Raw genomic sequence first — 13,513 nt, forward strand, 5'->3', positions numbered from 1 at the left:
TGTGCGCGCCGTTTCTCTCGTGTTGTGTGCGTGAGCATGTTCGTGTACGTTTTGATGTCTATGTGGAGTAGTGTCTGATTCATGTGTACTGTCCAATCTTTGTGTGGTGTCCGATTCACGTTTAATGTCAGGTAAGTGAAGTGTCTGGTCCATGTTTAGTGTCACGTGTATGTGTAGTGTCTGGTCGATGTGCAGTGCCATGTGCATGCGTAGCGTCTCGTCTGTGTGTGCAGTGTCTGGTGGATGTGCATGTGCAGGCGGGCGCAGCACTGACCGGCGCGGGCGCGCTGCTCGCGCTCGCGGCTGAGCGCCAGCTCGTGGCGGAGCGCGGCGCGCTGCGCGTGCAGCGCGGGCAGCGCCGCCACCAGCCGGCCCAGCGCCGCCTGCAGCCCGCCCGACACGCCCGCCAGCCGCGCCGCCAGCGCCGCCGCCCCGGCCCCGTCCGCCGCTGCGCGCAGACAGACATTTCCATTTCATTTCAAAATATCATAATATACGAGTATAACACTGACATAACAGCCTGCATACATGAAATAGACTCCATTAAATCGATCATAATTTATATCCATTCGTCCATTCGAGATACGTACTGGCGCAACACATTAATAAAACATCTGAAATTCTTCATTCCATAATTCCAAAGTCATACTCGTAATCAAATAAAGACACAATTTCCAATCTTATACTGACAAACAAAGACATACCTAAATAACTGTCAATGTCAGGTTCTTGTATCTCTTGCGACGCGTCGGGCAACATGTCGAACGACGCGTCGAGCGACTGCGACTGCGGCTGCGACTGCGACTGGTTCAACTTATTATTCTCTCTGGGAAACTCGCCGTCAGCGATCTCATCCATCGACATTGACGTGTCTGGCGCTTCTGTGAGATTTATCCAATGTTAGACTATGTACTTTCCACGTGAAAATGTCGAAATAGCTTAGATAGACAGTAATTTATACTTAAAATGATAATTCAATTTAATATGGGTTCTTTCTACAACGACATGTTCAAGATTGCAATAATTAAAAGTTTTGTTCAATTATTAAGATAAAAAAATTAAGTTGCACTCACCACTCGAATTAAATCTGGCGTCTCTTGCGCGACACGAGTCGCAGCGGCCGCTGCGCACCCGCATCGCGGTCGCTTCGCTTATCGACAGCGCACTGCTTAGCATCTCCGTCAATTGATTTGCTGCAATGGTTATGTATTATGTTATTATTATATAATATATTTACATGTTATTCAAATTGAGATAAACAATGTATACTCTGCTTTAGTATCGGTATATATAAGAAACGCCAAGGGACTCCGTAGCGGTTATTGCTCAAATTTGCTTCAAGAACAACGTGTATTAAAATCAATGTCCACTTTGTGTAGGCTAAAAGTACGAATTACGTATATGTTTACATATTTGATACAATTGATTTGGTGATAATCTTTTTTAATCAGATGAATCATTTTATGTAAGCAAGATAGAAAGCTTCAAAGGAATTGATTATATACAAAGAGACCTAACGTTTATAGAAAATCTATAAACGTTAGGTCTCTTTGGTTGCTCAGGTTGCTCTTAATGTTTAAAACACATAATATGAAATAAGGCTCACCTTGCGCTTGCGCAGCCAACAACAGCTGGTGTATGTCTGGCTCGCTTTCCACCGACATCTCGTTTGGTCTAAGATCACCACTAAGATCTGTAAAACATGAATTTTGTAATTTTCTATTTGTTTGAATACACAGTAGTTTTCTATTTTGGCGTATGAAGGGAATATATATCTATATTTAAACCGACGTACGTATTCAAATGAAATTTCTATACTTTTGTTTTATTTACAAATAATATTTTAGTTTGAAATGTGGAGAACTTCAAAGAAAACATCATTAAAATCCATTTATTCATAAAATTTGGTGTATACCAATTTCCATTAATTAAATTACACTTCGTTCTCTCTCATTCTACTCACTGACACTTTACATTTAGTTATAACTTCGAAGGTTTGCAGGTGAGCAATACATTATTGCATCGACTCAAATTAGAGAAAGAGAGAGGTTTGTTTCTGTACAGTGTGGGCGCGTGGGCGCATGGGCGCGTGGGCGCGTGGGCGCGCGGGCGCGTGGGCGCGTACCGTCGTGGCCCAGCGTGTCGGCGACGGCGAGCTCGGCGAGGTGCGCGAAGGCTCGCGGCGGCAGGCCCAGCAGCTCGCCCACCACGGCGCTCTTGGCGCTCAGCGCGCGCGCGATGGCCGCGTCCAGCCGCCGCAGCCGCTCTGCACACACATTTTTATTACTTTATTTCATCCGCCGATACATATTCTTTCTTTTTTTCTATATACGAAACTCGCGCAGTTACAGTGGAGGGATGAAGGTGGAATCCCTCTATTGGTAAAAAGGAGGATCGAAGAATGTTGGAAAGTGGTATATATGCTCTGTAGCGAAAACGTTTCGCTTGCGCGATTGTAGAACGTGTCGCTACAGTTACTGTTCCCGTGAGATTTCAAGATAAACCCATATCCTTTGTCAGGTTGAAACTTACCTCTGCACCGAATTTCATACCATCGGTTCAGTATAAGCGTATCCGTAGCGAGATAATAATATAATATTGCAGATAATTAAAAAATGGTTGCCTGTAAAGTCGGTTTTACGGGCGAACATTTTACGTGACAACGTCTTTTTCTCGGTAGAATATTTATTGATATGAATATTATTAAATTGCACAATAGGAACAAGGAATTGAATGAAAATAAGAATTACACAAATTTTAACTATAGAAAATATATTTTGTTTAGTAAAAAGACAGAGACAGAGACACAAGCACGCGCCGATGCAATGCGCCTAATTCTCTAGTGCTGCGCGCGCGGCGGACCGATCATAGTTCGGTGACTCATCGTAACGTTACCGGGCGTTACACTTTTTCATGAGTGACTCCGAGCCGCAACCTAATTTAAGACGTTGTCACGTCAAAATCGAACAAATAAGAAAAAAATCTCGATAGGACAGAAACGAAATACAAAAAAATATATATAAAATTAGAGAGCATATACTGAGTTTCTTGCCATGCTCCTAAAAGTTTCTAATTGAATGGAGCAAAAGTATGTTTTAGCTTATTCATAACAAATAATTAAAATGAAGCACAAAGTGGCGGCTCACCGCTATGCGACAGCACGCGCTGCGCGGTGGGCACGTCCCGCAGCGGAGGGCGGATCACCAACGCGTCGCTCTCTTCCAGGGCTTCGCCATCGGGCTCCGGAATGTGCGTCGTGATGCGGCCAACCGTCGCGCGCCTTCTGTTATATTGTTACGTAATTATTTGAACACGCAAATCATTATTTACGAACTAGTTGTAACACGCGTGGTCATCCGGATAAAAACAACAGGTCGCAACAGGCTAATACAGATTATAATTTATATCAATGCCAAATTTCAATTTAAATTTCCAACAAATTACTTTTCAATTTAATTATTCATACTAATACATTTTACATTCTAAAATCACGTTTTATCCAGAGACATATTTTATTTAATTGTATTAAGAACTAGATAATGATGATGAGTTTTATTCGTAACAGAAATATTATCGAGACTCCAGTGACTTTGAATACATATAAATACTATGCCATAACACAATAAAGACTTCCGATGCCCACCTGTGCTTGTCTTCACTATCATCTTTATCCTCCGACGCCGAGCGCTCTCGCTCTCCCTTCACCTCCTCTCCCTCCATCGACGCCTTCTCCCTCTCCAGCGAGCTCCTCTCCTGGCTCTCCTTCTCCGCTTCCTTGTCGCTTTTGTCCATTTTGTCCAGTTTGTCCAACTTGTCCAACTTCTCCCTATCGCTGTCGCCCGCGTCGTCGGGCGGCGCGCTCGACGTCGACTTCTCTGATGCATCAGACGGATTTCTGGACACGTTAATGCCTGCAAAATTTGAATTCAATGTATGTAGTTATACGGCTTATACTATAAATAAAAAATTCTTGTCTGTATTTTCTTCGAAGATCAATCGTTGTCCGACTACTGAATAACTTTTGTATAAATAAATAATTACAATAATTGTATTTGTGTGTATTCGTGCGAGTGTGCGGGCGAGCGTACATGCGTGCTTGATTGCGTGTTCGGATGTTTATATGCGAATGTGTGTGTGTGTGTGTGTGTAAATAAAAAGTATGTCCATCCATATTTAATTCCACATATGACACATTTCACTGTTAAAAGTTACAAGTTAGATTGCAACAGATATCATTCACTCTAATGTAATCAAATTCTAACGCAATCAAACAAAACCACAAGGCAAATTTCTAAGTGTCATTACCGAGAGAATTAAAAAAAAATGATATAAACTTGTTCATAATGTGTATCCACAACACAAGGACACCACTCACCCGAGTCGTCGGCGGAGCGCGTGTGCTGGTGCGCGGCGCTCTTGGTCTCGGCGAGGCGCGCCAGCGGCGACTCCTGTATGAGCCGCACCCACCTGCAGAGTGCAGAGACCGCACTTGTTATTTTACTGTCTCTTTCTTATGTCTCCACGTCACGTCACGTTTCGTTTGTGCGATTATTGTGTTAAATTGCATATATTTTTTTGATGACCCACAAATAGTTTATGGATAGAATTTTTGACCCACAAACGGCTTAAAAGTAGATTTTTGAATGAATTTGATGATTCTTTTTCATTTCATAGCTGGTGCCGGTTAGGTTAAAAATTAAAGTTTGGTACAGTTCTGACAATTTGAAGTCGGTTCAGTTCTTCGTTTATGATAATCATATCCATGCAGGCGTTTCAAGATTTTTGAAAAGTTCGCCTAAACTGGCATTTACTCGAAAATTATACCATTTATGGGACACTGTTTGAGTTAATGTTTGCACGAGCGAAGCCGCGGCAGCGAGCCGGCGTAGAGGACAACTCACGTGGCGTATTCGGCGGCGGTGTTGGCGGACAGCTCGTGCATCTGTATCCCGTTGATGTTCATCAGGAAGAAAGTGTTGCGCATCGCGGCGTTCGGCCGGAACAGCACCTTGTCCCTGTGGCGTAAGGTGCAAATTGCAATGGATTTATAACAACATCCCTACTGTACTAATTGGGAATATACACGATGTTTATCTATCAGTTATGTTTATATTGGACCAAAATCACATTATCACACCAATATTATAAATGTGAAAGTTTGTTTGGGTGTTTGTCCGTCAATCGCGCTGAAACTACTGAACGGATTTTGATGAAATTTGGTATACAAAGAGGGTATGAGCTGACTTGGGTCATAGAATCTTGATATTCGGGCGGAGCGGGGCGAAGTGTCTAGTTGATAATAAAACATACATTGTCTGCATTTGTATCTTTACCATGTTACCCAATACGTTTTTGGTATTATTTTTCTTCCATTTTTTAATTCTCACCATTTAATAAGCGGCGACAGCAGCGTATTCTGCGAGGGCTGAGCGATGGGTTTCAGTAGGAACCGGTCCGCCTCGCGCTGCAGCAACACCAGGCTGTCTTCCAGCATCAGGGCCTGGAACATTGGAGACGCATTATGTTTTTATGTCTTCTGGAGACTTTTTGCGTATGGACATTTGTGATCATCATTAAGGTTAGAATTGACGTAATGTATGACGTATGCGGCACTCACGCGCACGCCGCACTTCTTGGCGTCGGTGCGCAGCAGCAGCTCGCCCTCCATGCGCAGCGCGTGCGCGGTGAGGTCGAGGCGGCGCAGCTCCTCCCACTCGCCGCCCACGGGCGCGCGCACCTCCAGCTTGCTCTGGATCGTCTTTAGTCTGGAATCGGGAGAAATCCTCATCAATATTCGAATTGGTGTGTGTGAATTATAAATAAAATTTTTTGTTTAATATAACTTTATCAAAGTACCAAATAAGCTTTTACAAAGTAAAACAAACCTAAAACAGAACCTTGCGGGACACCCATTTACATTACAGTGTCCGTTACTTGGTACCTTTCAGTTAGATCAGCAAGAAACTATCAGATCTTAAAATTGGATTGTAATTGATGTATGAATAATCTATCTAACATTCATAGTTCAATTATAATTAAATTTTAAATTTACGCAAGACAGCAAAGGGCTCGTGAATTTCGTGGTCCTTCGAGCCGGATTTGAACCAGCTAATAAAGGATAATATCGTTAACTACACTTTTCAAGTTCATTCTTTATTCAGTAATATCTATAGCAGTACATATTTAGGATTATTCCTCTCCTCAACAAGACATAAAGCCAACCAATCACCTGTGCTCGTTCTCCGCAGTTCTGATAGCCGTATCGACAGTGTGCAGCACTTCCTTGGCGGTGGCCAGCGCGCGCCGCAGCTGCGCGATGTCCTCCGCGCTCTCGCCGTCCGCGCCCGCAGCCGCGGCGCCGGCGGCGGCCGCTTCCGGCGTTACCTCCTCTTCCACCACCGTCTTCAGGATGCTTTCGAGCAGCAGCTGGTATTTTGTTAATCTGCAAGGATATGCATATGGTGCGTTAGTTCCCGTTTTGGACAATGAATTGGTATTTTGTGTTTAATCATACTTCAATGTTCAAAGTGGTTTCAGGCTTCATATTTTCCCTTCCCTTTTTTCGACGATTATGTGACGTCGACGCTTGACAGAAAAATCAGCTTTTTTGTTATTAACACGATTTCGACATATCAATAATTTGTTTTATGTTAATGTACGTATGAGGGACGGTCACCTCTGCCAGACGCAGGCGAGCAGGTCGCGCAGCTGCAGGCGGCCGCAGCGCGGCAGCTGCTCGCGGCCGGCGAGGAACTGGTGCAGCTCCTTGTTCTTGCGGCGGCGCTCGCGCAGCGCCTCCAGCGCCATGCGCTGCCCGCGGCAGAAGCGCGCCAGGCAGCCCGCGTAGCCCGGCTCGCCGAGCTGGGGACACGCGGACAGTGGTACAGCTGGGCGGAGGGGGGGCGAGGGGTGGGGGTGGGGCGGGGCGAGGGCTCACCGTGCTGAGCAGCACGTCGGCGACGGCGCGCACGGGCACGAGCAGGCGCGGCGCGGCGGCGCGGGCGGCGCGCAGCTCGGCGTAGAGGCGCGCGTGGCGCTCGCGCACGGCCGGCAGGTTGGGGAACAGCGCGCGCAGCTCCTCCGCCGGCAGCAGCGCCGGCTGCCGCTCCAGCGGCCGCAGGAAGTCGCCGCCCAGCACCTTCAGCCAGCGCACGTGCGACCCCTCCGACACGATCAGCTCTGCCGGCACATTCGCAATCTCTCCATAAGTCGCATTTCATGTTTAAAATATTGTTAGATGTGAAAAAAGGCGCCGATTTTAATGTTAGTTTGTTTTATATTGAAAATGTATTCAAAATCTCCCGACAATCAAAAAAAAATGTATAAATTGACAGTGCTGACCGTGTATGACCTCCTGCCGCTTCCTGAGCCTGGCGCACAGCAGCACGCTGTCGCGCACGGCGGGCGGCAGGCTGTCGGCCCACTGCGCCGCCAGCGGCTCCTCCTCCTCCGACCAGTCTGCGATCATACATTATTCATTGTATTCCCTACTATAAATATGCTGCAAACTGAAATTTTTGGTATAACCAACAGTTCTAGACATTTCCGATAGTTTGATTTTTTTCATTTAAAACTAGAAAAAATTACTTAATTTTAAACTGTTTATAACACAATCTTGTACCCCAAATATTGTCTCAGTTTTCACTTCTAAAATAAACTTGTGTATTAAACTTTTTCTTCGATAAGAGTCAAAGGACTACCATGGACCCAAGTTACACAGTATATCATTCCAGCATCTATCGAAAAGATTAAACAAGTCACCTTGTTGCTCGGCTGCGACGGTGTTGCTCTCGTTGCTTCTAGACGACAAACTCGAACTGCTCGAGCTGCCGGAAGGCGCTGTCGCCGCACCTGGCTCCAAGTCACTGTAAAACAAAGTGATGTGTTTTTAAAAAGAAATACAATCTGACCCATGAATGGTGTCTTACATGTACAAAGCAGAATCTACAGCTAAATTTTTCTTGAGACTTACCACTTACATTCGAGCGTCTTGTTTAAAAAAAAATATATATTTAATATAATAAATATATATTTTTTTTTTTTATTTAAAAAAGAGAAAAGTTACCATTCAGGATTCTTGCCCGACTTCAATACATCATACTTCATTCAACCATCAATGGACATACTTTATTCAGACATACCTTATTTATTGTACATACAGTTAAACTAAAGCGCACATTTAATGTAATAACAATTTGTAAAAAACAAAACGAAGATACATAGAAAATAATGAGTTGCTTATAACTCTGTCCGGCTACTTGCATCCAAATGTCGACTGCAAAGACCGTCGAAAGCATTTGAACCACTAGCAAAGATCTCAACTACGGCAATCGAAGCCAGCAGATGATTGAGTAAACCAATATATGACATTGCGTTCCCCTTCCAGGGATTATTTAACAGATATACGGCAGCAACTGACATTATTTCGTAACTCATGTGATCAAGTATTCTAGGAATGTGGCTCATAAGTGAAGTCTACCAACCCAGCGCGGTGTTCGCAGGAATTGCGTAGTTATGCTCAGTTGTTTATACGTGTGTGTCAAAAGATTCCACTCACTTCGATCAAGTAACGTTGAGTATTTGTGATGTGATTTACCTAATTTGAATAATTGTAATAATATCTCAAGTCAAAAGGAAAATCAACGAAGCTGGTTGTCTATTTACATAAATCGATTAAAGTCTTCGTTCAAAGGCTATTTGTTGCCACAAACGTTGGAATATTCTACGGGTTCTATAAAAAACCTTCCTCAATTTGGGAAATACCTGTGCAAGAGAAATGTTTGTTTTGGACTGTTGTGCGAAATTTAAGTGACGTTTCAATAATGAGAGGTTTATTTTGGTGCCTAAAATCCCAACCAAGGTGTACGTATGTATTACACATACACACACGTTTTATTTTCACAACTTACGAATAAATCAACTTGAAATTTCAGAAACCATAGATGTTTTGCTTTATTAGATTTTGACTTAAGAATGCTTCTTTTTCCAGAGTTTATGTCAAAAAATGAATATCATTAGCTACACCTATCGTAAAACTTTGTAGTGGTTTAATGTAAATAAACTATTGTGTGTAATACAAACATTCCTAGAAATACCATTAACATTCTATTGCCTTCAATTCAACGAGGAAGTATTAATTCAGTCATTATACCACCTAAATTAATCCGCTCTCGAACAATAATACCTCCCAACAAACCCACACAACCATACATCCAAATCATCACATCATACAACTACAAACAAAATCAAACGCTTCCCAAAAATCCACGAGCCCATTCATTCATCAGCGCCATCGCCTTGAATGAAACCGATGCAAAGTCTCAACCGCACATCGCACTCCGAGCTCATTCCGAGAAAACAATAGAAATGCGTATAATTAGACACAGAATCAAAGGTCGGAGGAAGCGAGTTACAAACATGTGGGGGAAGTTGTTACACTAAATCCGGAACGCGATACGACGCGTGCGCGTACATCTGATACTGCTTGTGCAAAGTCCGTGTACTTTTTGACAGCACGACGCGATGTGGCGGCTTCGAATCGCGATTCTTTTACATTATATTAAGATCAATAGTGGTACGTCATTATTTCGTATCATCATCCTAAATAATCCTCATCGTCCTAATAGTCATCGTAAAATAATAATAATAAACTATTAAAATAAATATACAGGTGTTGCATTTTTAATCCTTTTAAAATCTAACGTTACTAAATTAGGTATGCCAACTTTATTTATAAAGTTCTTCATAAAACAACTAGCTAGCTAGGCTAGTTGTTTACTTAACTATAGTTAGATAGATATAGAGTTAAACTCTATTATATAATCTTCTCGATAAATTTTGAATTCATTGTATTGTATATAAGAGCCGCCTTTTAAAACAATCGATGTTTATGTTTGACAAAATTCAACATGTATTTTAACATAGAATTTTTCACAACCTCCGCAATAATTGAAAACAACGTGACGTCGTCCGCGTGAAGCCGAATCATACACAAGTGGTGTACATCCATAAATAACGCATGATCAAATTGCAATATATTTAATTATTATCCTTGAACGCCTCGACGGGGATTTACGATTGTGATTGATAGACAATTTATTGGTTCAGCTTCTAGATATATATACGCCACTGCAAAAGTGATGTCTTAAATAGATTTTACTGTTTGACGAATAGCCGGATGTAGATTCATAGAAGTTCGTATCTCTGTAGATATGTCCAGAGTAGAGTATGTTTCTCATTACGCAACGATTTGAGAAACATGTATAGAAATAAATTTTCCTTATAAATACTTGTCCTTGTATTGATGGCGCGAGACTAATTTCCTATTTTTTTTTTTTAATAGGAAACCCTAGTTTATGATTTTTTTTTTTTTTATGTCATAGCGGGCAGCTGAGCTGGTGGTTCGCCTGATGGTAAGCGATCACCACCGCCCATAAACATTCGCAAAGGTAGTGTGAATGCGCTGCCCGCTTTTATAGGGTAAGGGAAAAGAAAAGGATTAACGACTGGAAAGAAGGAATGGACTAGGACGGGTGAGGAAAAGGAAACGGGCTCCGGCTCCCCCACTCACCGTACGAAACACAGTGGCATGCCACTATTTCACGCCGGTTTTCTGTGGGGGTGTGGTACTTCCCCGGTGCGAGCTGGCCCAATTCGTGCCGAAGCGTGCTCGACTCCCACAATTCCCATAAACAAACATAATGTATAACAACTTGTTCATACAACTAATTCGTATGTATATGAAAAGGTCTATAATTCTTAATAGATTTGGGTTCAACCCCATCGACACTCTTCCATCACAAAATGATTTTGGATTTGTTATTAAACAAAATAGCAACTACCCCATGTAGGGATGCTACATGAAGGCATGAAATAAAGGTTATTACAATTATATTCCACTTATAACCACCGCCCACTCGCCCACTTCAACGGAATCCATTACGGTTGTCATTCAACGCATTGTTTACTACATTATTACTTTTCTAAATGCAGTATAATAATACAATTAGTAAACCTACGTCCTACTTCCATTTGTAGGACCAGTAGCCAGATGATAGCAAGTTGTAGAATTTTCCGAAATTAGTACCTCTTTTGTGAAAATATAAACTTGGTTGATATATTGAAGGACATGGATGAAAAAGAACAGCTTTTCACACGTGGAAAAAGTTATCTTAAAAACATTTAACTTATGTAATTGACAGAAAAAGGAGAAAATGATGATTATTAATTACATTACATTGCCAGGAATGGCAAAAAAATTGAAAATAGAATTAAAGTGCATATGCATTATGCCTACATCCGTTACACTGATCGGTATTCTTTACCGACAAGTAAGTGATCCTTTCCACCTTCCGTGTCTCTCCCAGACCGATTATATTTTCCAGAACATGTAAATCAAATCGATTCAACTTTTTAATTTTACCAAGCTTTACAATGATTCTTTAGCAAGAACTTCCCCACGATTAACTCACACTTATTAATCAACAGAATAAAGTGAAAGCGATAATTCCTTCCGTCACATGACGGGCGCATCCCGACAAAATCCTGACGACTCCGTTATCTAGTAACGTGACAAGCAATTATGATAAACGCATAGCAATATAACATACGCGTTCTAGTTCAAATATTCCGTGGATATGACAATATCATATTTGTAACTACCATTTGTACTAAACAGTTGTTTTAACAAGGAAATTATTTGGCGTTGTGCTTCTACACTGCATTGATGCAGATGTTAGTCTATCTACCACACCAGAAAATAACAAATATAAATAACGCATACTTCAGATGGTTATATACTGGAGTCATAAGAGATGACTCAGTTGCCTCTGAATATCTTCAGTAAAAGATTTTGAAGGAATAGAAAAAAATTGATAACGAGGCGGGATGCGAATCCGCGTGTTTTTGCCAAACCGTAGCAACGCCTAGCCTCTCGGCCGCCAGTGATCCCGCCACAGTAATCGAAAATCTTCTACTCTTTCATCATCATGTGCCTATGGAACATCCCAGGCTAATCTTACTAAGAACAAATACAATACTGATTAAACAATGATCAGACCACCTCTATACACCCAATATTTTCAAGTTTCCATTAAATAAACCTGCGAAATCACATTTTCGTAAGTAACAATGACTTAACTACAAAATTCACCTTTCAGACAAAGTCCGTCTCGCCAGCATTCCGACAGTTGCCGGCTGCCGACCGGCCGGCAGCGACACGTTGCGCGACACTCGAGGCGGGGCTTGAGCCGCCATTTTGTGACACTTCACTACACTACACTATAATACACTAGAGTACACTCAATCTCACAGCTCACTTGTGTTCATAGTATTTGTGGAGATCTGGTTCAATGTAGTGAGTTCAATTCAATTAAAGAGTAGATTTGTATTATTACTGAAATACCAATATTAATAAATACAACTTCATAAATTAATGTAGTCATAATTATTTTGGTTACTATTGTGCAAATCTTTAGTTAAGATTAAGAATAGATATATAAAATGTTTGAAAATAATACGAAACATCAAACAATCAATCCTATATTATTATATATGTTTATTTTATAATTAAAGTACCCTATAGGCATATTTTCTTCTTCAACCGACGAAGCATAACAAAACTAAATCGTGGCGAAGCCATAAATATACAACTCCTTCTGCTACATATATATTTATGGCGTTTGGCGAATGCCAAATCACCACAAAATGACCCAAAAGCCAATCCAATTATTACAATAACATCTCCCCTTTCCCCCGTTTAAATGGGAAGTAGCGCACCGCTCTCAATACGCATCCTTCGCATATTCACAATCTCGTTAATCTATTTACCGCTTCGTATATACTATACGTGTGTGTATATACATAAAGATATTGCAACTGACGCGCGTACATTATAACATTTATTGCCCCAAAATTCACAGTAACTAGGTTTTACGCCAAACGTACCGCAATGTCGAGCGAAATGAATCTTTTAACACAGACGTCATCGTCGAATGCTCGTATATTAATATTAGCCAGATGCCAGTGCTTTTCCGAAAGGTCCACTACGATACAGCATTGCATTGCTGTGTCTTATTCGATGAGTGCGAGTATAGAGTATGCGTATTTTTTATATAAGCATGATGATATAAATGATATCCGAAAAGAAGAAAAATCTTTATACTGAATGTGTTATAATTTCCACCTCAAAATAACATAGGTACCTACCTAAACTTTGTTATGTCCGTGGTGATATGTCAAAACGAGCATTAATTGTTAACAATTCGCGCTATAACTTCAATTTCTTATAAAGAAATATACTCTAAGTACCAGACCGTTTATTTCCGAGACGACAAACAATAAAAATCGTGAATAATCTAGAGTTAAATAGAAATAAATCAATCGTCTACACAGCTATGTCTCGCGTGTGCCATACGCAGGCATCGAGGGGCTAATTTAGTGCCGTAACTTTATGCTAATATCACTTCCTGCATATCTAGGCAACCTAACCTTTGGATGACAACTTTTTACAAAC

The 13,513-nt window shown here is 41.4% G+C and overlaps 1 protein-coding gene across 10 annotated transcripts in view; it reads right to left on the minus strand.

The window, feature by feature from the left end:
* The window catches only part of LOC119836103 (rho guanine nucleotide exchange factor 11), a 148,480-nt gene that overhangs the window by 2,895 nt on the left and 132,072 nt on the right, over positions 1-13,513 (minus strand). For 9 of the 10 annotated variants that reach the window (XM_038361350.1, XM_038361349.1, XM_038361347.1 and 6 more), the window contains 16 exons: positions 7,762-7,865; positions 7,342-7,458; positions 6,938-7,179; positions 6,677-6,861; positions 6,230-6,442; positions 5,618-5,765; positions 5,388-5,500; positions 4,902-5,015; positions 4,376-4,467; positions 3,644-3,911; positions 3,147-3,283; positions 2,126-2,266; positions 1,607-1,693; positions 1,074-1,193; positions 705-881; positions 275-448 (listed from right to left, as the gene is read on the minus strand). In XM_038361350.1, coding sequence (XP_038217278.1) covers positions 275-448; positions 705-881; positions 1,074-1,193; positions 1,607-1,693; positions 2,126-2,266; positions 3,147-3,283; positions 3,644-3,911; positions 4,376-4,467; positions 4,902-5,015; positions 5,388-5,500; positions 5,618-5,765; positions 6,230-6,442; positions 6,677-6,861; positions 6,938-7,179; positions 7,342-7,458; positions 7,762-7,865 — 2,432 coding nt within the window. The remainder of the gene's footprint in view (positions 1-274; positions 449-704; positions 882-1,073; positions 1,194-1,606; positions 1,694-2,125; positions 2,267-3,146; positions 3,284-3,643; positions 3,912-4,375; positions 4,468-4,901; positions 5,016-5,387; positions 5,501-5,617; positions 5,766-6,229; positions 6,443-6,676; positions 6,862-6,937; positions 7,180-7,341; positions 7,459-7,761; positions 7,866-13,513) is intronic. The other variant, XM_038361346.1, reaches the window with a different exon arrangement.

This window comes from Zerene cesonia, chromosome 22 (genome assembly GCF_012273895.1).
Source record: "Zerene cesonia ecotype Mississippi chromosome 22, Zerene_cesonia_1.1, whole genome shotgun sequence".
Taxonomy (NCBI): Eukaryota; Metazoa; Arthropoda; class Insecta; order Lepidoptera; family Pieridae; genus Zerene; species Zerene cesonia.